The sequence below is a fragment of the Polyodon spathula genome, chromosome 10, assembly GCF_017654505.1.
Source record: "Polyodon spathula isolate WHYD16114869_AA chromosome 10, ASM1765450v1, whole genome shotgun sequence".
Taxonomy (NCBI): Eukaryota; Metazoa; Chordata; class Actinopteri; order Acipenseriformes; family Polyodontidae; genus Polyodon; species Polyodon spathula.
In genome coordinates, this window is record NC_054543.1 from 19,479,066 (window position 1) to 19,503,236 (window position 24,171).

General features: G+C 38.7%; 1 protein-coding gene across 1 annotated transcript; it reads right to left on the minus strand.

Annotated features, from left to right (window-relative positions):
• Positions 1-10,962: 10,962 nt before the first annotated feature.
• hells (helicase, lymphoid specific) lies at positions 10,963-23,607 on the minus strand. Its single transcript, XM_041260481.1, has 22 exons — positions 23,187-23,607; positions 22,549-22,649; positions 21,774-21,892; positions 20,160-20,282; positions 19,759-19,831; positions 19,287-19,349; positions 19,079-19,116; positions 18,109-18,330; positions 17,712-17,894; positions 17,051-17,194; positions 16,660-16,856; positions 16,255-16,351; positions 15,984-16,145; positions 15,718-15,866; positions 15,073-15,214; positions 14,780-14,863; positions 14,128-14,247; positions 13,433-13,549; positions 13,039-13,198; positions 12,450-12,546; positions 11,558-11,634; positions 10,963-11,293 (listed from the first exon to the last, which is right to left on the minus strand). The coding sequence occupies exons 1-22, from the start codon at positions 23,192-23,194 to the stop codon at positions 11,205-11,207; spliced, it is 2,565 nt and encodes an 854-aa protein (XP_041116415.1). The 5' UTR covers positions 23,195-23,607; the 3' UTR covers positions 10,963-11,204.
• Between the last annotated feature and the right edge of the window lie 564 nt (positions 23,608-24,171).

Below are 24,171 nucleotides of genomic sequence, written 5' to 3' on the forward strand. Positions count from 1 at the left end.
TTGAAAGTAACTGACTTGCTTGTTAGACTTGCGGTAGGCCGCAATATTAAATTCATGGGGAGTGAGCTGGCAGTGTAAGGATAGGGCAGAAGAAGCAGAAAGGAGCAGTTAAGACAGAGTGCTGGCTAGAAAGGACTGGACTTAGGATACAGGAGCTGGCGAGGCCCTGATTCTAGTAGCAGAGATTCTAGTAGCAGACCAGCGGAGCCGAACATGGAAACTAGGATAGACAGTTGTCGCTGACTGAGGGCAACAATGCCGACACATCCCAGGGGCAGAGGACCCAGCAACCGAAGACAGGATAGAAAGATGGTCACTGACTGAGGGCGATGATGCCGACACATCCCAGGGGCGAAGGACCCAGCGACCGAAGACAGGATAGAAAGATGGTCACTGACTGAGGGCAACGATGCCGACACAACCCAGGGGCGAAGGACCCAGCGACCGAAGACAGGCTAGAAAGATGGTCACTGACTGAGGGTGACGATGCCGACTCAATCCAACGACCGAAAACACATACAAAGGTTAAGACTTGGGAAGCCACCCCTCGGGAGGAAGTTGGTCCTGATAGGACGAGACACTAAAGGAGAGAGAGAGAGAGAGAGAGAGAGGTACCCATCACCTGAAACTTCTGTAAAGGGGCGCTCGTTAGACCCCTAATTGGCTGAGACTTCACACTGCCTGGGACCTGAAATAAGGACAAGACATAGAGGTTAAGATGGGACTCGAGCACGGAGTAGCCATGTCCCGAAAGTAAGGCCGAGAATAGAACAGAGCCTCAAGTGAGGTAAGATAAGCGCAGGAGCTGCAAAAGGACAATGTGGCTGGGGGTCCACTCTGACTCACATGGTGAGAACCCCTCTGAAGGTAAGGGAGGCGGATGCCTAGTCCTGAGGGTGAGGAAGTGAGACTTGCTTGCCCCCCAGAGACAACCGATGCGAAGGCATGTATGAAAGGTGATGGAGGAAAACAAAACACAAGACAGTGTAGTTGCAAGTGATCAGGGCTTAACTCAGGGGTGTCAAACATATGGCCCACGGAATACAATTTTTTTATTCACTATAATACAGGTAAAAAAAAAAATAGTGCTGGGACAAACAAAAGGACTAATGTTTTTTCATGTGTGAGATTTTATATATATATATATATATATATATATATATATATATATATATATATATATATATATATATATATATATATATATATATATATAGTCGCGGAAGCCAGCAGTGCGATTTACTCTGCTGGAGCCGCTGCTCGCTTTCCCTCGCTGCTGCTGCTGTGAGGGAAGGAGGCATGGAGCATTGAGGGGCGTTCTCCTGGTGCGCTCTGACTGTCAGCTGAGATCAGCCCGAGCGTTACTGTTCACTCTGTTTGCTAAATAAAATTGCTTTCTATTTTGGAAGATACAAGTTGCACGCTTGCATTCTTAAGGCCCCTACAATCGGAGTCCGTTTCTGTCTGCAGTACTATGTTTTAATTTTCTTTTATGATGCAATCCTAGCAATCCTAAAAACAGTGAGTAAATATTATTTATATTGTACAACACCGTCTTTTTAACGTGTTTTATTTGAAATGTTTATTCAAGTTAAAAACCAATGTTATTACTTTATAAAAACACGTCTATGACTACTTTATTGCAAAGACACAAGGGTAGTGATTTATTTTTATTTTTTTACTTGAAATACACACGTTTTAACTACTGTATTGCTTTCTTTGTTTTGTAGTTAATCCACGAGTGTAAAGTAAGGCCCTTTAATTCTGGAATATTTTTCAACTTTAATACAGTGCTACATATAATGGCTTTGATAATGTTTTTAAAACAAATATCCAAACAAATATCTAAATTTTGAACGAATCTCAAAACATGAAAATTCCATGTTCGTCCAAGCACAACAACAAAAATGCAAAATATAAATAGATACTCATCAATTTTTTATTTAGCACTCAGCAAAAAAATAAAGGCAAAGAACATTAGTGACTGCTACTGCTGCTGCTGATACCTGGAACCTTTGTATGAACCAGCACGTCAACATCTGGATCAAATAACTAGGCTGAGGATATCTTGAGTATCGAGTTAAGTTGAGAATAATATTTTGATTTGTTGATATTCATGACCGAGAAAGATTGCTGCTTCTGATGACACTATTTCAGCAGCATTTCTTCAAAAAACTCTCCATCAGGAAATGGTTTTGAAGAAACAGCTATTTTGTGCTTACAAACATTAGTAAACATCAATTGCAGCTTTTTCAGTGACTGTGCTATTTCTGAGTATTTATCTTCATGTACTGTTCCTGTATATGTATCATATTTCTTGCATGGTTTGCTTCATAGTCTCTTTTAATGTTGTATTATTTCACAACAGACACATGTTGCTTACAGATAAAGTACACTGGCTTTCCATTAATGCCCTCAAAGAAATATTAAATTCACCATTTCTCTTGAAACACAGCACTCTTTTCTACCTTTCTCTTCACAGATAAAGACATGATGACACTTGTCACCACAGAACCTTGTTTTGATACCACTGGTGTCGTCTACTTGAACCAGCTGACGCACTGCTGTCTCACCCGCGTGGTCGGCGATTGACAGCAATCACAGCAACATGACAATTTGTGTTATTCAAGCAAAGGTTTTTGGTTTTGGGTTCATTTTTATAACTGTTACCCGGCCTGCGCCGAGTGCCAGGGTATCAGATCAGGCCCGCCAAATGAAACGAGTTTGACACCCCTGGCTTAAATAGAAAATGGGTACTAATTGACAGGAAATTAGAAGCCCCCAGCTCTATGCCCCTTGAACTACGCAGCTAACATTTAAACTTTGCAAATAAAACTGCTAGGTGTCCTTTTGTACTGTTGGATTGAACCATAGTTGGACACCCTTCAAAATTACTTATTCACCAACATAAATCAGGGATCAGTAAAGCAGACATGTCAGCTGCTTAATGTTAATTTATAGTTTAAAGATTTTCTAAACATTTATTACCAGTGAACTAAACAGAGCAGTTCATACATGTAAAAATGGCAGTCTTAGTGAATGTATGCTACAATGGATATTTTCTCTAGGAAGGGTATTTTCAGGTTGTAGGTGTTCAATATGCACTATATGCTTTCCTCTCAGTACTTTTCAGGTTTGCTTTTTATTGCAAGGTGCATTGGTCAGTTGCAGTAGCATGTAGAGATCACAATACCAATAATAATTCCCAATGACTGCCCTGGATCTGAATGAAAGCACACCCAGTTGAGTTTTTGCTCTAGGAACCATCTCTAGGAGTGCCATGATGCCAAGAGCATAACTCATAAAAAAAGGGTTTGGCAGCATACACTATAAATACTATCAATATATTTTATGAAGAGAACAAATAAGGTTCTATGAAAGTCTTTATGAATCCAACCTTTTGTCTTGAAGCTAGAGAGCAAACAGGGCACATTGTAAACTGGAATGCAGGATGTGTTTCCTTGTCAATTGGCTGTCTGTGAACCAGTTATAAATGGGCAGGAGAGCTCAGTACAGTCTGAAACTCCTAAAAAGGCCTGGAGCTCTTTCCATTGAAGCTGTTGGGACTCCAGTATTTATTTTCCAGTCCATGGTGTAATGGCAGATCAAGTATTGATTTATTAAGCCCCCTATTACTCACAGTTTCCTCTCAACTCAGTCCTACAATGCTCTGTTAGAAACTTTCCTTGCAATTAGTTTCTACACAGAGGGCATTCCTGCTAGACAATTACTGGTATATAAAATATAGCAAGGTGACACACCCATGTGAAATGTCTTTGTATGACTTGTATGACATGAACTTGAATGAAATTGAAACAGTTTTAATATTTGTATTTAACTACATGTTATTAAATGCAGTATAAAGTTTAAAGTGCTGTATAGCACACAAGCTGACTTTCACCTGCTTAAGAACAGCCAGTAAGCTGCCTGGTGGGTAGTGACTCTGACTTGGAGTGGAGAAGTTACCCCCTTGTATCAAACAGCACCCAAAATAGTATTCTATAGCAGGGATGCCTGCAGTGGAGGAGGAAAAACTATTTTTATTATAATATTTTGTATCCAGATCATCTTCGTCGATTTCAAAATGATTTCACTTTAACATATCAGTCACTGAAACAGTGTTTTAGTATTTGAGTTCTGAGTGTAACACCTAACACTGCCCATTATACATGAGGGTATCAACATACTGGTAAGGGAAAATGAGACTTGAAACAATAAATGATCATGGCAGATAATCAAAGAACATACCGTCATGTGTGCCATAATTCATGTTCCAAAGACCATGAATAAATGTAGTTGTGTACCGAGGAAGGCTGACAGAAATTATTGTCTTCCACGTGGTACTGTAGCCTCTTAAACAATTGTGCAAAAAGGTGTTACTATACTATGAGACTCATAGGTCATGAGTGTGTGTGCATATATAAATAAAATGGGGGAGAAAGGATAGGGCAGAAGAAGCAGAAAGGAGCAGTTAGTACAACATTGCCGACTGGAAAGGACTGGACTTAGGATGGAGAAGTGGGCAAGGCCTTACGCTAGTAGCAGACCAGCGGAGCTCGGCATGAAAACTAGGATAGACAGAAAGATGGTCACTGACTGTGGGCGACAATGCCAACACATCCCAGGGGCAAAGGACCCAGCAACCGTAAACACATACGAGGGTTATGACTTAAGGAGCCACTCCTCGGGAGGAAGTCGGTCCTGGTAGACCGGGACACTAAAGGAAATAGAGAGAGAGGTGTACCAGCATCTGAGACTTCTGTAATGGGGCGCTCGTTAGAACCCCAATTGGCAGAGACTTCACGCTGCCTGGGACTTGAAATAAGGACAAGGCATAGGGTAAGTATGGGACTCGAGCACGGAGTAGCCACGTCCCGAAGTAAGGCAGAATATAGAACAGAGCCTCAACTGAGGTAAGATAAGCGCAGGAGCTGTGAAAGGACAGAGTGTAGCCGGGAGTCTGCTCTGGCTCACATGATACTCACTTGCCCCCAAGAGATGACCGATGTGAAGGCATGTATGAGAAGGTGGAGGAGGGGAGGAGGAAGAAAACTTAACTCTAGACAGCGAAGGTGCAAGTGATCAGGGCTTAAATAGAGAATAGGTACCAATTGACAGGAAATTGGAAGCCCCCAGCTCCACGTCCCCTGAACTACGCTTGCTGACATATATATCGTGACCAGGCTGGCTGTAGTTTGTGTTCGTGCCCCTTTAAAAATGTGACCAAGATAAAAACTTTGATTTTAGCGCTTGTGCACTTTTATTCACAATACAAATACACTAAACAAAAACCTAGCTCTTTCAGCATTCACTACACTTATGCAGGTCCCTGTCTAACATGCAGGACAGCTAAGCTGTTTACCCACAGCTAAGCAAAGCACTAATACACTTTTATAACACAAACATAGGTTTTAAATAGAGAATCACAACTTTCAGTTGGGCTCTTCACTCCACAGCAGCAGCCTTAACCAGACTGCCTGCTTCCCTTTTATGTCCTGCACCTGGCTCTAATTAATTGCCAGGTGCAGGTGATAATTAAACAAAACAATTAAACAATTACCTTGGCAGGGAGACTTTTTAGCCCCATCCCTGCCATAAAACAAACATCTTTATGATTTGCAGGCCCCCTGTCCTGCTACATCCATTACAATTATATATATATATATATTATATATATATATATATATATATCTGTTACACAACACACACACATACATACATATATATATATATACATACATACACACAAACCCGGTCAAAAGTTTTAGAACACCTCCATGTTTCCGGTTTTTATTGAAATTTATGCAGTTTAATGTCTCAATGTACTCTGAAATTAAAGCATAGAACAAATAAACAATTGGAGATAAAAAAGAAATCATGGAATCTTTTTGTTTAACAAAATTTAATCTAAATGTTTGACTCAAAGTAGCCACCTTTTGCTGATATAACAGCTGAACACACTTGTGATATTCTTTCTACAATGGAAATCAAATATTGTTTGGAAAGTTCTTCTCAACACTGTTGCAGAAGTTCCCACAAATGTAGGTTGCTTTGCTTTCACCCTTCTGTCCAGTTCATCCCAAACCAGCTTGATGGGATTTAAGTCTGGAGACTGTGCTGGCCATTCCATGATTTGAAGCCTACCGTCTTGTTCTTTTCTTCTAAGGTAGTTTTGACATAGGCTGGAGGTATGTTTTGGGTCATTATCTTGATTTAGGATGAACCCCTGACCAACTAGGCGTATACCAGAGGGTATTGCATGGCACTGCAAAATGCTGTGGTAGCCGTTTTGGTTCAGGGTGCCACTCACTCTGTGCAAGTCGCCGACACTGGATCCAGCAAAAGAGCTCCAGATCATCACGCTTCCTCCTCCATGTTTGACAGTTGGTGTCACACACCGAGGAACCATCCTTTCGCCTACTCGAAGGCGTACAAAAACCCTGCGCGATGAACCGAAGATTTCAAATTTTGATTCATCGGTCCATAAGACCTTCTTCCAGTCTTCAGTAGTCCACTGGCGGTGCTTCTTGGCCCAGGCAAGCCTCTTTTTTTTTATTTTGCCATCTTAGCAATGGCTTTCTTACTGCCACTCGACCTGTCAAACCTGCAGGTCGAAGTCTTCTCTTCACAGTTGAAACTGAGACTTGCTTACTCCATCTTCCTCTTGATCACATTCCAAAGGTTTTCAATGGGGTTCAGGTCTGGAGATTGGGCTGGCCATGACAGGGTCTTGATCTGGTGGTCCTCCATCCACACCTTGATTGACCTGGCTGTGTGGCATAGAGCATTGTCCTGCTGGAAAAAACAATCCTCAGAGTTGGGGAACATTGTTAGAGCAGAAGGAAGCAAGTGTTCTTCCAGGACAACCTTGTACTTGGCTTGATTCATGCCAAAGCTGCCCGATTCCAGCCTTGCTGAAGCACCCCCAGATCATCACTGATCCTCCACCACATTTCACAGTGGGTGCGAAACACTGTGGCCTGTAGGCCTCTCCAGGTCTCCGTCTAACCATTAGACGACCAGGTGTTGGGCAAAGCTGAAAATTGGACTCATCAGAGAAGATGACCTTACTCCAGTCCTCTATGGTCCAATCCTTATGGTCTTTTGCAAACCTCAGCCTGGCTCTTCTTTGCTTCTCATTGATGAAGGGCTTTTTTCTAGCTTTGCACGACTTCAGCCCTGCCCCTAGGAGCCCATTCTTTTTGTAGGTCACTTGATGTCATCTTACGGTTGCTGAGTGACATTCGAATGAGTTGGCGGTCATCCCGGTCTGTGGAGAGTTGTTTTTGCCCTCTGCCTCTCTGTAGCTTTGTTGTCCCCAATGTGTGCTGCTTGACCTTGTTCTTATGAACCGCCGTCTTTGAAATTTTAAGGATGGAAGCAACCCGACGCTCACTGTATCCCTCTGCCAATAAAGCCAGAATTGAACCCTTCTTTTCCTCACTCAAAACTTTCCTTTAACTCTTTGGGCATGGTCAATAATTATTTTTTGATTCCAATTACTTTTGAGGTACTACTAGCACTGTTTTGCCAACCAGATGGTCCTATTGCAAGATGATAGTGATGACCACAGGAGTGGTTTTTATACTTTTCCTCTAAATAAGATTTGGTTCAGGTGATCCCCTAATCAGTACCTCATTAAGTAGAATGAGGTGTGCCTGTGTTGGAATTCAACAGACACTGGAATGGAATGGCTGCCATACATATAGAGATGCTGATTTAAGAAAAATTTGCAGTAGTCTCAATTTTGTCCAGAGCTGTATATGTGTGTGATTATATCTATCTATCTATCTATATATATAGCTATATCTATATATATTTATCTATCTCTGACATGCATGAGATTTTAAACTGACCATCAGTTTGCTGTGTTATGTCAGTGCTACACGATTAGTTCAGACAAGCTGTATTTTGAAAGCTAAAATCAGCCAGTTGAGAATTTTCGGGACTTTGTTATATTTTGGAGATTTTACGACTCATCATTCATCTTAATCATTATTCTGAGATTCTGATCTTGAGCTCTGAAAAAATTTGGGTTTCCTGTCAGTGTAACACTCATTGTTGTCTCTATTTGCGCAAAGGAAGTACGGTTCTTCTCAATACTGGTTGATGAGAGTAACGCCATTTGTGATGCCCACCGAAAATTTGCCATGCTGAAGGATAGCCTATATATTTGGTAAAAGTAATACATTAATAAAAATTGAAATAGAAACAGAAATCACTACATAGTTATTTTTTTTATCTATCTCGATATTTTGTAGTTAAGATTATATATAAAAATTAGATGCCGCTTATTAATAACCTTTCTGTTATCAGCAAAAAGTTGCCAATAGCGAAAAGCCTGTTTTCAAGTGTATTTATATGGAATTATATACATACACTGTAGTTGTACAAATATGGCAATTAAATACATGTTTTAAAAATAGTGTTAAAATTAACGAGAAATACAAAATACCAAAACACAGAACTGTTTACTTCACGCATGTGTAAAACGATAAAAAAAAATGAGTAGGCTTAAATAGCACAATTGTCCTTACAAATGTGCTGTACTTAATCAATTCTAAAGAACACAATTTTAAAATAAGAAATTGTCCAACGTTGTCTGCTTTTTACAATGTACCACCTGCCACTGTAAATCCAGCTCAACTGTGCATGCAGCTTCGTAGCCAGTTTAAAAGCCACGATTCTGCCTCAGTCCGCCAGAAATATGCATAAAGCATACACATATATCATGCAAGTGCGCTCTGTAGCACTGACAACTAGTAATAAAGTTGTCAATAAGCGACGTGCAGTTACTAATATCAGAATTCCACTAACATTAAAGTCTGTGGGACGGGATTGGTTCCTGGGAAAATGCCGTTAACCGAAAGTTGGTTGCTAATAAGCGGCATCTAATTTTAATATTTTTTATAATATATATATCAGGATTTGAACCCTAGTCATATTTTCACTCCAACTGCATAACGACTAAGCTAGAAATTCACATCTTAACCCTTTCAACAGACTACGTTACTATTTACATTTACTCTACCCAAACAGCAATACATTTCCTCAATACAGGTTGAGTAAGTTTGCTACTCCTGCAAAGTCTGTGTTTTAAGCGAAAAAAAAAAACACACATTGGAAATGTGAAAAAAACATCATGTTATTGAAAGTGCCCAGCCATTTAAAGTGGAGATATCAAAAACACAAGCCAACTTTCAAGAAACCAACAACTTGGGGCAACCTTCCGCAGCACAAAGCAAATAGGCACAACTGTACAACCCATGGGGGCCAAGATTGCCCCAATTGTTTCTGCCAACTTCTATCAAAAACACAAGCTAAGTTAGAAGAAACAACTGGGGCAACCTTGGCCAGCACCATGCAAATAGGCACAACTGGTAAAGCAGTGGGGGTCAAGGTTACCCCAATTGTTTCTAACTTGGCTTGTGTTTTCAAACTTGCCTCAAAAACACAAATCAAGGAATCATGGGACTGGATGGGTTGCACAAGTGAGAACCTTCTCCTCTCTTTGACGTCCTGCAGTGAGTTGCCAACTGATGCCAGGAACGTTCTTGCCTCAACTAGTCTATACACTTTTATTACTGTACCTCTCTCAAAAAAGCCAACAGGTACAGGTGCCAACAGTATCCTGTACATACTCGCCATGCAATATTGTGTTCTTGTGACCTTCAGAGTTCCTATACAGAAGCCATGCTAGACAGCAGCCAACTAGAAAGTTTGCATTTGATGCGGAGGGAAGAAATAACCTGGCAGCCAAATAACAAAAGCAGTAAAGACACAGCTGTAAGGGGGAATATTTTACAGATTTCATCAGTTAATTTCAGTGAACACACACCAATAGAGATGCACATTTTAACCCGTCCCAGATATAGATATAGATAGATGACGCTGGGCATTAATGGGTTAAGGTGATCTTGCAAAAAAAAAAAAAAAAAAAGGAGTTAAATCAAGACCTCATCTTGTATTTTAGATTGAAGACCTAAAGTTAGTTTAACTGTGAATAAAACTGAAGCAGGATCTAGATATTTATTGTAACAACTAATTCCAACAAAACACATGTATACAAAAGATTTTCAATCTAACATTTGTGCTTATAGGTTTATATTCTTAAAAACATACAACAAGACTTCCACAGGAAGTTGAAATAGTTTGGGGAAAAAAATACAAATTATTTGTTTATTAAAAAAAAAAAAAAAGTGATAGGAGGAGCAGGCAGGTAACAACTAAGTTGTGGTGCATTCCGACAGAAAAGACTTGTTTTACCAACACAGTAAGATCCTAGATTTAAGGAAAGAGAAGTTATGTTGGTTGGTGATGGATGACAGGCTGAAATGACTTCCTTTGGGCACAGCTTGTATTCAGAATACTTCACTTGCCATTCTCACTGAATCAGCATGAAGAAATAATTGGAATAACAATTCGTATAGTTGGTTTCCACAATGACACTTAGCAATGGAAAAACAAGTTACATTAAAGTGACAAACGTACTCTTATTGGAATGTTATGGATGAAAATAGCGTAATACGCAAGTATTTTACATTTGGGTATACAAAGCTTTGAAGCAAGCAATTTAAAAAAAAAACAAAAAACAAAGAAAAGGCCAGTTATATGGAGGCAAGTTAAAGCCCCTTAGCTTGGAACAACCCCAGTGCAACTGACCAGCCAACAATGATGACAGATAATCTGATTTATCTACATCTATGGCCAAAGGTTTTGTAACCCTACAGAATAAACAAGTTTTGCTTCATTAAGTCGAATGAAAAGTTGGTGAATAACGTTACGTTAACATATTGAACTGCATACCGCTTTGTAGGGTTTCCCATATAGGTTAACAAAAAACTGACAAATTGAAAAATGTGAGATTTCTAAATCTAAAATTTAAAAAAATATATACTACTAGTATGGCTTCTGGTAGACTTTTGCGCTATCACATTGTAGTGTCTGATTACATGATGTTAAATAAAATATCTAAATTATACTGACTGGTCTCAATCCTAAAATTCTAGGTGATGCAAAACTTTTGCCCATAGCTGTACAGGACCTTTAGGTCGCCCGGCCTCTCAGGTATACTGAAAACACAAACATCTTGGGATTTCCATAGTCTTTAGTCCCTCTAGAAACAAGAGTTACTGGGCCCAACACTGACCGTTACAGTATTAAAAATGCAGTATGTTTTCCTGACACACAGGCAGTGCTAATTCTTATGCAAGATGAAAATCAGACTCATTGGTGTTTTCAATCACTTTAAAGAGCCTATCATCTTGTTCCTTCTTCATATTCGTCATCTGATCTATAATAAAGACACCAGAAAGAATTTTAATCAAAAAAAAGATGGTATTTGAAACATCAGACTAAGAAATAAATAAATGTACATTAAGTTATATGCTACAATACAGAACTGTATACAAGACATCTCAGGACAACAAACACACATGTACTTCAAGTTTCCCATGTCACTCGTTCCTGCTATCTCATATTTTACTTTCAGGTACAACAACAAAAAAACCTCTTCCAAAGTTTGTAACCGCAAAGCGTTTGATATTGCCTTCCTTACCAAGCAGGTCAGTGCGATCCAGCAGTGTTTCCAGCTCTCTATCACTGATGACATTTTTTCCTGTTCCTTTCACCTCTCTTCCAGGAAAAAAAAAGTTAACATTATAGTATTAGGGGTGCATACATTTAACCATTAGCTAGGCACATGCACAAATCAATGTCCAACAGATTGGTAAAACATCCTATTCACACTGGGGCACTACATGGTAGTGTTTGTGGGTTAATACATGACTAGGGCTTCTGATTTTCAGTTTTAGCCAATAAACAGTAACACCACCACCACCACCCCCCCCCCACCCCCCCCCCCAAAAAAAAAAAAACAAAAAAAACAAAAAACTGTGGAAATGGTTAATCAATTCACGTTTTCACCCCTTTCCCGTTAAATAAAACCTACAAAAAAAAAAAAACCTCCCCCAGTGCAGCTGGGCTATGTCCCCGCCTTCCTGATTTATCTATTATTGATTTGTTCGGAATACTTTAAAACCCCACCCCAACTACTGAGTGACAGCACACTCCTACATTTTTACTGCAGACTCCGCTTGCGAGATTTAAAACGAGATTACAAAATTAGGAATTGAGACTTGTTTGTGAGATTTAAAGCTGTATTACAGTTAAAATGCAAAAATGCAAATATGCAGAATATGCCCGTAATCATTAGGACTTCGTTGTGGAAGACAGCAAAGGAAAGAAGGTGCAACTTAAGCATGCAAGTAAAGAGTTTGGTTTGTTATTTAAACAAGTTTGTTATTTAAACATTTGTAGCAACATGTGTGGACGTACAACGCTTTACTTTTCTAAACCCTGCTACTTAATCATTACATTTACAACCCTAATTCAAATTGTATTGCTAAGGGTTGCTTCCATCTGCAAGGACACATGGCACCCAATATTACCTCTCATGGTCCCTGGATTTCAGCAGCTCCTTGAGCTCCTGGAGGTCTAAGCAGCCTGCAGACTCCTTCAGCCCTGACTTGCCACCTTTGAACTTATCTGGTGAAAACAATGTGTATTAAATAAGCCACACAAGACAAGTTTAAACAGTGAATGTGCCACAATAAACAACTAAATGAAATGTTTGAACCACTGTTGGTGACTTCTTATAGCCTTTTATATTTTCCTTTAAAAAAAAAAAAAAAAAAACTTACCTTGACACACATTTTAGACAAAGGTAAATGATTCTGTATACTTAGGTTAACCTGTGGCATCTGCCTCAGTGTGTTAAATAAACGTGAACAGTTTGCTATTGCAAGGGACATTTATAAATATGTACATTACATTGGACAGACTCCATAAGTAAACATTCTTGCAAAAGGGATCAGTGCTCCCACCTGGTACCAGTTTGAAACCTGGTAACCCAAATATAGTGATTTCCTCAAAATCAAAGTCCATAGCACTGAAAACAGGAAATCAGCATCTCAGATGGTGTGACAATAGCAGTATAAGTCATGGTGGCTGGGGATTGACGAATGCTTAACACATTACTTTTATGAATGACCATCTTCTCCAGTTTCCTCTTGGCAGCAGCCCTCTCTACAATCTTCTGGTCAATGGTGTTGGCAGTCACCAAGCGGTATACAACTACTGGTTTGGTCTGGCCAATTCTGTGACACCTGTCCTGGGCCTGGAGGTCAGACTGTGGATTCTTTATATATAACAAAAAAAAAAAACACACAAGACATTATAACAAACTACCATACTTGATATGCTTTGCAGTTAATACATTTCATAAAATCAGATAGAATTATTGTTGTGCAAACCTTTTAACCCCAGTTAGATTTCATAAAAGTATCCCAGACTGCACCACAGATCAAGCCACCAGCATTTCAACACCTGGATAGAACCTACAGAGCCGTTTAGAAAACCACACAGCACTTACCCAATCACTATCAAAAATAATGACAGTGTCAGCCGATGTGAGGTTTATCCCCAGACCCCCAGCTCTTGTGCTCAGCAGAAAGATGAAAACGTCAGGATCAGTGTTAAAACTTCTCATCTAAAATTTGGGAACATTAACATAAAATTAAGTAGCCGTTTGGCAAAAGAGAAACATTTGGCATTATAATTGGAGGAACGGAGTTCACTGCACTCCAGGTCAAGGTTCAAGCTATGCTAAAAACAGCAGAGGCCCTTTTTATAATGTGACAAGCTGCCATCAAATTAAATACACAATCAACAATGCACAGATTGTACAGTACATTTCATAATAGGCAATAACTAAAACAGGTGGCTTAGAGGCATAAAATACTATACAAGGCAGGAATTTTTAGGATACTCACCTGAAGAATCTGAATACCAATGCCAAAACCCCTAGTGCAGTCATTCGGTTGAACAGACTGTCACAATTCAGTTTTGTGCAGAGAAGTTAAATTTGGCTTGCCATTTACATCTGCTTGTGGACTATCAAGCCAGCCAAGAAATGATCCCACAAGCTTTGAAAGACACACTCAGTTCTGTACTGAAGACCTGTTTTTTGGATCTCTAAAATGAAACTGCCTCTACAGTTAGATCGATCACTGAGGCTATCATTAAAAAGGTGAACACCAAATACAGAAAACTATACAAAACACTTACATTTTCCTCTCGCTCTGTATAGGACATTGATCCATCCAGTCGGCTGTATTTTAATTCTCTGAGATAACAGTAATCCATCAGCACATCCAGAATAGAGGTCATCTGAGAGAAGATTAGAACCTGAAACGAGCAGAACATTAAAATAGTACTTAATCCCTCTTTCATAAAGCATACTGGCTGGGAAAGGGAAATGTTAGATATTGAGTATTCATAGAGAACCTCTCAATCTTGTCAGTACCAACGACAAGAGGTTTCCTCAATCTTACTGATACAAAGGTTGTGACAGTGTGCAACCCACAAAAACAAGCAAGTGGTACAAAACACATTTAAAATAATATTTTACTATGGAATGTGTTATAAGATTGGGATTTAATTGTCATAGAACTGTGTAAATTTGCAATGTTTAGCATGGCATTAAAAAAGGTTAAGGAATATATTATATATGACAATCATAACCAGAGGATCAAGGTGAGGGCAAAATTAAAATTTCAGTATTGAAAACGACATTTGTCTTTCTTATACTGTGAAGCAACTTGTACAAGCATTTGTCTAATTTTATCACAAAGCCTCCAACTGGCTTGTAAAACTAAACTACAACACAACCTGCTAGCAATACTGTCCGTCCATTGATTAGTCACTCATGTTAAATTACCTTGTGTCCCCTTTTCTGCAGTTCTGGCAGCATTCTATCAAGTATAAGGAACTTTCCTGAGCTCTGCACCAGCTGCTCATCAATCTGGACAGGAATAAAATCAGTAAGTAAAAGAGGCAGGTTGGCAGGGACGTTTGTTGTTAATTGCACGTTATACGTCTTAACACCAAGACTACAGAAGTCTAGTTTGTGTGACGTTAACAGTATAAAATCTGCAAACAACTAATCAAAGTTAAGGTCAACTGGGGTGAAGACAACACATATCTTTAATATTGAAAAGCACAAAATAATACCTTAAAATTCTGAGTGGCAGGGTCAAGTGGGTATTCAATGAGGTATGGGTGATTACAGCATCTCTTCAGCAACATCAAAACATTCTGGAGTTTTAGGTTGATCTCAGCATCAACAGACACCTGCACATCTACCAAGGGCCTGCTGTAAGGGAAACACATGATCAAGGGAATAGATTATAATCTTAGACCAGGAGTCTCCAATCCAGGTCCTGGAGGGCCGGTGTCTCTTGGTTTTTGTTCTACCTGTACCATAAATTACTTAATTGGTTCAATTAACTAATTTAGGGTAGTTGGAAGAAACAAAAACCAGGAGGGACACCGGCGCTCCGGGACCAGGATTGGAGACCACTGTCTTAAGTCATCGCAGGAACTATGTATAATCTAGAGCTCCGTCTTAAGAAATCACACAAAAAGGTATCCAAAAAGGTCTTGTTTAATAGCAAACTAGATCTCACAAATTCTTCACACCACATTGCTCCACCAACTAACACTAAACTTAATGTCTATGTACTGCAGTAAAACTGAACGGGGCCTTCAAGAAAAATTCAAGAAAATAAATCAATAAACACTTACCTTTCAATCTTACCTTGACAAATCTTAAGCACATACCACTTATCAACACTGTACTGCCACGCAAAAAAATACCTTGGCTGTTGGTCCGCTTCTTTCTGCAGTTTAGCAAGGTATCTCTCCAGTGCCAGTGGGGACTCCCCAGACAGCTCGTTATAGTTCACAGGGCCCTTGCGCCTTCTCTTTGGCCTCCCGGATTCAGTCAACTCCACTGGTTTGGTGTCCTGGAAAGGAGGGAGATAGAAGAGATGTGAAAGTTAAAGTGCAATTACAAACAAAGTAGGTTGGTTCAATACATCTCCCCAGTACAGGGAGAAAAAAAAAATGTAAAAGTGTCTTACCGGGGCCATCCCAAGCATTTTCTCGATGGTTTTGTTAACAATGGCAGTGTAGAAAGTCTCCTGCTTCTTGGTGAGAGGAGCGTAGACTATCACCTCTCGTTTAGGGGGAACTTCAAGTGTGACATCACACTTCAGTCTCCTTAGCAAGAATGGGGTTAGAATCTGAAACATTACAGCCATGCATCATGCAGGGATCAAGCCAGCATAGGAAAATTTAGTCTAAATATATGCAAAAACAGAACAAGTCAACAAAATAAATATTCTTTTTTACCTGGTGAAGCATGTGCAAAACATTCTGCTCTCGTTCTTTGGCAATAATATTTTCTGCACCAGTAGTGACACTGGTTATATCAAACCAGGACTCAAAGCTGGGGGGTGGGGGGAACAAAAATAAATAAATAAATAAATAAATAAACTGTTCAGATGAGCTAAAAAAAAAAAAAAAATAGGGCACTTAGTGGCTTTAAAACATGTGTAGCGTAGATGTAAGCTTTGGAAGTGCACTAAGCTGCAATTCTGTACTCATCTTAATATGTTCGTTTTTGCAATATTTAAGACAAATGGATGAGTTACTGTAAAAATGAATTGGGAAGCCGCTAGCATTAACAGGAGTTGGGAACCAACAAACGCCCACCAAAAAACAAAACAAAACTGCTTAATATAAATACGGACGCACCTTTTCAAGTCATCAAAGACATCAGGGAGCAGGAAGTTGAGCAGAGACCACAGCTCAGCCAGGTTGTTCTGTAGAGGAGTACCAGTAAGCAGCAGTTTGTTGTCAGAGTTGAACTGCTTCAGCTCTTGAATCAGCCGGCAGTTCATGTTCTTGATTCTGTGCCCTTCGTCAACTATCAGGTACTTCCAGTAACAATGCTACAACAAAAACAAAAGTGGATTTGTTGAATTTGCACAATGGGCCCCATCTGGAATTCTATATTTCAAGATGCCATTTATAACAAATATTAGGTTATATATAATGCAATCTTATCAAACTACCAACAAAAGTTCTACTCATGTTGTACAGGTGAGGTAGAACAGAAATGCCTTCACATTAGTAGTTATAGTACCTGTAGGCTTCTCCTGTCTCTCATGGCAATTTCAAAAGACGTGATAACTACAGGATTAACATGAAGTGATCCCTGCCGTTTGCGAATCAATTTGATCAGGTTGCGTCTCTCTTGCTGTGGTCCATGATACAGCAATACAGGTATCTAAAATCAAATAGCAACATGTAGAATTAAAGCATTTACTATCTCCAAGCCATTTGCTCCCCGCACCCCTATAAAATATCCAGTTGTGGCATTCCAGTCAGCTCTGGTTATAGCCTGGGCTGTATTTTTTTTTTACGGTACACAAAAAAAAAAAAAAAAAAAAAAAAAAAAAAAACATTTCATGGCACTTCACTTCTGTTCACAATTAAACATTTATAAAACAGAATTGTCCCATTCAAAATGGATAATTCTCTGTAGTTATTATACAACAAATTCAAACCTGAACAGTAAATGCTAAAATGAATACTTTCTTTTGTTGTTGTTGTTTTTACCATCAATGAATTATTGTTTCAGAAATGGGAATTTTCATGAGAAACTACATATTACAATGCAATGTGTACATTTCACGGAAACAGTGAAAAAAAGTTATACTTGGCAACATCTACATAACTTGTAGAGGCCATATTTATTATCATAAACTATTACCATTATGCATCAGGATACATGCATCACTTACTTCTGGTGTGAATCTCTTAAACTCTGAAACCCAGTTCGGGAGTGTAGACAAGGGGCCCACAACCAAAAAAGGTCCCGTGACCCCTTTCTCCACCATCATGGCGATTGTTGCAATGCATTGAACAGTCTTCCCCAGACCCATCTCGTCAGCCAGTATCCCGTTAATCCCATTCTCCCACAGCATCTACAAAGACAGACAAGGCTACTTTAGAAACAGAACTCCCTATGGATATAATGCACCTTTAAAACACAGACAGTATTCCACGTAGTCTTGAAACACTGCGATTTGGATTGTCCTCGCTTTCTCTCCTGCAGCATGCAAGCAGACACTCAAACTATGGTTTCATTGTAACAGGGAGGCTTGTAGTCAGATCTGTGTGTGTGTTAATGCCACTTACCCTGAGCCACTCCATGCCCTCAATCTGGTACAACCTCATGACTCCACCGGTGAAGTTTTTCGGCTGCTGGTATGGGACAGGCTGGCCATCCAATTTCCTCTCTGGGTCAAAGAGATGCTGGACATTTTGTCGCACAGATTGAGACAGGCGGTTCTTTATCTCAGAATGAGAATCGTCATTTCTCTCAAGGGCTCCCAACTCCTTGGAAGACGAAGGAGAGTCCTACAGAAATACAAAACATAAGCTTGAGTATTATGCAAATTCCACTACTGCATCTGACCACAGTATTGTAACAATAGCAACAGTTTACTCCTCATCTCTACTTTTGCTGTTACTTGCAGCAAACGCATGACTGACTTTAAAATAGTAGTTGCCAATTAGATTTTTGTTATTTTCTCCCCAATTTAGTAGTCTCCAATTATTTATTTATTTTAGCTCAGCTCACTGCACCGCTACCACCCATGCGGCGAGGGGCAAAGACGAACACACGCTGTTCTCCGAAGAGTGTGCCGTTAGTCGCCTGTTTTTTGTTTTTTTACATACTCCAGACTCTCCGTGCAGGCACCCAGAGACACAACGCCAGAGGACAATGCAAACCTGGACACCCTACAGGCAAGCCTGCAGGCACCTGGCCAGACTCGACCATAAACCCCCCCCCCCCGGGTGGTGCTCGGCCAAGTGAGCGCCACCCCCTGGGAGCTTCTGTCCTTGGTCAGCAAAGGAATAGCCTGGACTTGAACCAGCGACGTCCAGACTATAGGGCACATCCTGCACTCTACGCAAGTGCTTTTACTGGATGCACCAAAGCATTACTGTTTGATATTTCACAAAGCTATGTATAACTGTTAGGTCTCACACTGGCATGCAGAACTGCTGAACAGAAACACAGAGTACCAGAATGAATCCACAGATTGCAGGAGTCTGTTATTTAACTTCCATTTCACAGCATGAATTAGTTAGGAATATTTACCTCATGTTTGACTTTAGTCTTCTTGGCTTTTGACATGAAAAGGAAACTTTTATTAAAGGATAATATTATATATATATATATATATATATATATATATATATATATATATATATATATATATATATATAACTCACTCGCACACACACAAATGAAAATGCATGATTAACAGACTAGCACTTACGCGTCAAGTAATATGAATTGCTCTGCCTCACCTCTTTGGTCATAATGTCCGAAATCATGTAGTCTTCTCTTGCTCTTTTCTTTTTATCTGCTGAAAAGACACACAATTTTATTCAGCAGGAAATCCTCAGTGTTCAAACATTCAATCTTTAAATAAACAGTCAACATTTTTTTTTTCATTTATTTATTTATTTTTACACAGAAACTACATTATTCCATACTTAGGGTAAACATTTGTTTTTTAAAAAAACGTACCACTGTCTCAAGCTACACAAATTAAACAAAAAAAAAGGTGTTCCCTCCCCTGCCAATTCAAACAGAATGCAAATACCAAGATTGTGAAGCTCTGCATTTCTCATATACTATCTTACTTGGTTTGTTTTCATCTTGATTTGTAGTTCCCTGCTGCAAAACAAAAAATAAATACATTAAATAACAGCAAACAGCAATTGGAATTAACAAAAATTCTTGCAAGATGTTTTAAAGGAATGCAATTCAACTTACCGTTTGTTTCTCTTGCTTAGCCAAAAGTAATTCTCTCTTTTTCTCCACCTTCTCTTTTCTTTTTTTCTCCTAAATAACAATACAATCAATCCGATAAAGGAAATGTTAATCACAGTATTACCCCATAATACCCCTTAAGTTTATATATTTAGTATACCCCCATAGTATTTTGTTACCCCCCATGCTTTTACTTCCTGAACTACAACAAAACTTATAACCTTCCACTGCTGAATGCAAGAATGCAAGAATGCCTGCTGGGATCAAAGCGTACAAAGGAATTCTGGTTTCCAAAACTCTTCATTTGACCACTTAAATGCCACTGTAAAAATCTATGATAAGTTAAGTGCAACGTTAACTTACTTTGGAGGATAAAAACACAAATCCTGAAGACACTCACCTCCAACTGCTGCTGCTCCATTTTCATCAGTAGAAATTTGGAGTAGACGGTGCTCTTCTCAAGCAAGTGCTGCAGCCTCTTGAAACGCATTTCATGGGAGTCTCTCTCCCAAGCCGCACGGGACTGCAAAGGGAAAGAAACAAGTCGAATATTGGCCCATAAAATACTTTGTGGTGTTTTTGCGCAAAGCAATGCCAAATGCTTAAATGCCAAGGGGCATAAAGAACAAGGTGAAATTGCAGGCAAATAACATCCACTATGTGATCAGCACCCTACATAGTTACAGCAACTGTGCAGGTTGCAAGTCATGTTATTTTAGGCTTGCAGGTTGTTTTTTGTTGTTTTTTTATGGGCCTGTGTCTATTCAGAACATTGTCGAAACACCACAACTACATTGAGTACATTTAATTGTTAGTGAGCCCACTGACTTAAGTACTTTGATTGCTAAACTGTGATGAACAAATACTGAACACCCAATTTAGTTTTTGTCAAGTGAAACAAAGTGCGCTCATGGAAAAGTACCATTGATATAAAGTAGGGATTTAATTGATTAATCACACCTGTGGGCTTTGACTGAGTAAATAGTGTAGATCTGATGATTATTCAATCAATAGAAAAAGCCACGATTACAACCTCCAATATAAAGTTACCAGAAAGTTAATCGGCAACACTCAGTGTCTAATATGGGCTACATTCTGTTCAAACAGAACCTTTCCAACACTGGCCAGGTGGAGTGTAATTTATAGCTATGCCGTAACAGATCTGTAGCCTTTACATTGTATTACTTTAGTTTATAAAACATTAACTATGCCAGAAGCTGAGGGTAATGCAGTAATGGGACTGGCTGCCACTTTCCATTCCTTTCAACACCTGAGGCAGAGACATTCAACTCAACTCTGGGCTTGCACATTATTTGCTTGTTGAAACAGAATATTAGGGATTTGGCAGTTCTGCTACATTCTACAATTAAAACACACAAGCTCATTTAGGGAAAGGTTAAAAAGAACTTTAGTCAAGGAGTCCGTCCGGCAGATACCTTCAAGCAGTCTTTTTTAAAAAGTCCACATAAAACTTTGCGGGTTAAATGAGTAGACAATAAATATACAGAACAAACTCCAATTCAGTTTATAGGGCAAACAACTATGAATAGCAGATTTTAACTACGCATACTTTTACTGGACTTCAGGTTTTAGCAAAAACGCTAAAGTTTGAACTTGGCAACCAAGTTATAAATATTCAAAAAATAAAGAGCATATGACATCTGCTTTGCAAGAGCTATCCATGGCTCTTTGAAGCCCTGCTAATTAACAGCAGTAACAGATGGACTGTTACAAAACTTAAGTCCTCCCCAAATTGTTACCACACATTCCTTACAGAACACAATGAAATAATTCTTATTTAAATGTAATCTTTAACCAGGCAAGTACACTACAGATGTACATTTCATTCCCAAGAGTCCCATCAACAGGTAACAAGATGCAGTAATACAATAGGCTAGTTAGAAGTATACCTGCCAGTAAAACTACAGCATGGGTAGGAAAGCTGCACAATGCAATTCTACACAGCGCTGCAATTATAAACCACTAATCAAGACGTTTGCAGTAATAATCTTACTTGTTCCATCATTTCCTTCTCTTTTTCATGTCCTTCTTTCATTAACTGTTTCTCCTCTTCCAGCATTTCAGGCGTTATAAGGTCTCCCACCAGCCCTGAGACTACCATTGTAGGGCTCTCTGAAATAAAACCATAGACAGTGTTTGATTTCAACCTTGGATAATATATTGTTACTAAGATTTCTTCATTTACAGTTTAGCAATATCCTCAACCAAAAGAGTCAGAATTCACATACCCTATCTACACAAACACCTGTTGAACAGATTCTTCAACTGATGCCAAACATATGCGGATAACTCTATAAAACACTTCAGCCAAGACTGGTGGGGAGAGAGGTTCTGTCTAATGAGGTAACTGGGTATGTTTGAAACACTGTTAAAGCTGCTTCTATGGCATACTGTGCCTGTAAAAAACAGGAATTCATGGGATGCTGAACCGTCTTCAAAAGGTCACGAAACAATTATGAGGTGGCAATATCTGACCAGTAAAAATTTCCCAGTTTGACTAAATACTTTCACGTTTTGCTGTATATTCCAATACTGTTTGGCACGACTGTAAAATCTACATATTCCACTGTTTACAAAAACAGCAACAAAAGCACATGACATCGACTAATGCATTTTGAAGCCTTACAATTGTTAACAGCTATATTTCATTCAAGTCTTCGCTACCACATTTAAACTTTACTACAATGCTGATACCTTGTCACGGTGTAGTTTGCAATAGTAAAAAACATATACGAAATATACATGGCAGCGGATGCCAATTCTCTCACCTCTCCCAGAGCCACTCTGCTCCACAGATGTCCCCTCGGGCTGACCAGGCTCATTGGGTTTGGGGCACTGGGGAGACACACTCCTTTCAGCGTTCACGATGCTGAGACAAGAAGATGAAACTTAATTAAACTGAACACATGTAGTAGTAATGTCCACTAATTCAAATGTATACAGCAGAGTCGACGCGGACACAAATAGCAATATTCATGCAGTGAGTTTGCTGCAATAGCTACTGCAGCAAGTTTAAGTGACAAAATAATCAAACGTCATATACACGTTTCAATTGCACGTAAGAGTATTGAAAAAAACATGCACTGGCTTACTGAATCAAATTGCATCACAGGCTAATACATAAATAATATAATATGATATAATATAAAACACCAGTGCAGCATAGCACAAACACATGTATGGAACAGTAATTAAGCAGAAAAATAAAATGATATTTCAAATATAGCATCCTGTATACAAAATGTAGTTTCGTATCATTCAGTAATATTGCATATGCATGCATATAGTAAGTCGTATAACGTAGGATATATATATATATATATATATATATATATATATATATATATATATATATATATATATATATATATATAATTTTAATTTTAAAAAAGATACACGAACATACCTGCTCATTTTTACAACCCGGTTTTAGTTTTTCAATGGAGAATTGATTTAAAAAAAAATGCTCTAAAATTAAAGCAAGTCAAAAAAACACTTTTAAAAATAAAAAATAAAAATCTCGGATTATATACAGCCCTGATACTAGAATTGAAAGCTTTAACGTAGTCTTGGTTACACGTGGACAAAAAAAGTACGTATTATACACCTAAGCAAATAAACGTATCTCTGTCTGTCTGTCAGGTTAGACCTGTCTGCAAAAGACTGACCAGGTCCTGCTAATAAACTTTGTATATGAACAACCCGTAATACTACCAGATTGTCACAAATAACTTATCTACAGCAATGTGTTCTCTGCTTGGAATCGGCTGCCAATGCATTTCGCGCCACAGTGGATCACTCAACCACAACTCATAGGGGGGACGGAGTACTGTTAACAAAAGGCTAATACGTTTTAACATCTCCAAAATGATATCAACAAAATTATATTGATATTTACTAGTTCATATCTATATTTGTTAAAATTTCAAACATTTTACCAGAAAAAAACGACGTATTTAATGATTGCGTATTATCTTACTCCCCTCCTTGGAAAGCGAACATTAATGTCGGACCATCAATATTTCCCGCGAATGTAAAAGTCTTTGATAATGGCTGTGACGTGTCTGTGTAACTATGAAGGGGATTGTGTTGTGGAGGTCAGGGAAAAGATAAGAAATATCGCATTTATGTTTTATAATATATATATATATATATATATATATATATATATATATATATATATATATATATTACAATAAAGAGGAGGGAGAAGGCTCCTCAGTTCTAGTTAAAAAAAAAAAAAAAAAAAAAAAAAAAGAAATTTAAGTAAAGATTAAACAATGTCATCTTTAATTTCATGTCAAATTTTTGTACAGTTTGTTTGTTTTTTACAGGGTCGTCAAACCTCGAAGCAGTGAGATGACGATTTACTTACTGTTGTTGTTGTGTAA

What these genes read in the sequence shown, in the direction of transcription:
- hells (XM_041260481.1), bottom strand. An exon ending in AGACTAAAGTCAAACATGAG is followed by an intron (nt 18,331 to 19,078) that starts GTAAATATTCCT and finishes GTATTTCTGTAG; the next exon opens with GACTCTCCTTCGTCTTCCAA. An exon ending in CTGCCACTCAGAATTTTAAG is followed by an intron (nt 14,864 to 15,072) that starts GTATTATTTTGT and finishes ATTCCTGTCCAG; the next exon opens with ATTGATGAGCAGCTGGTGCA.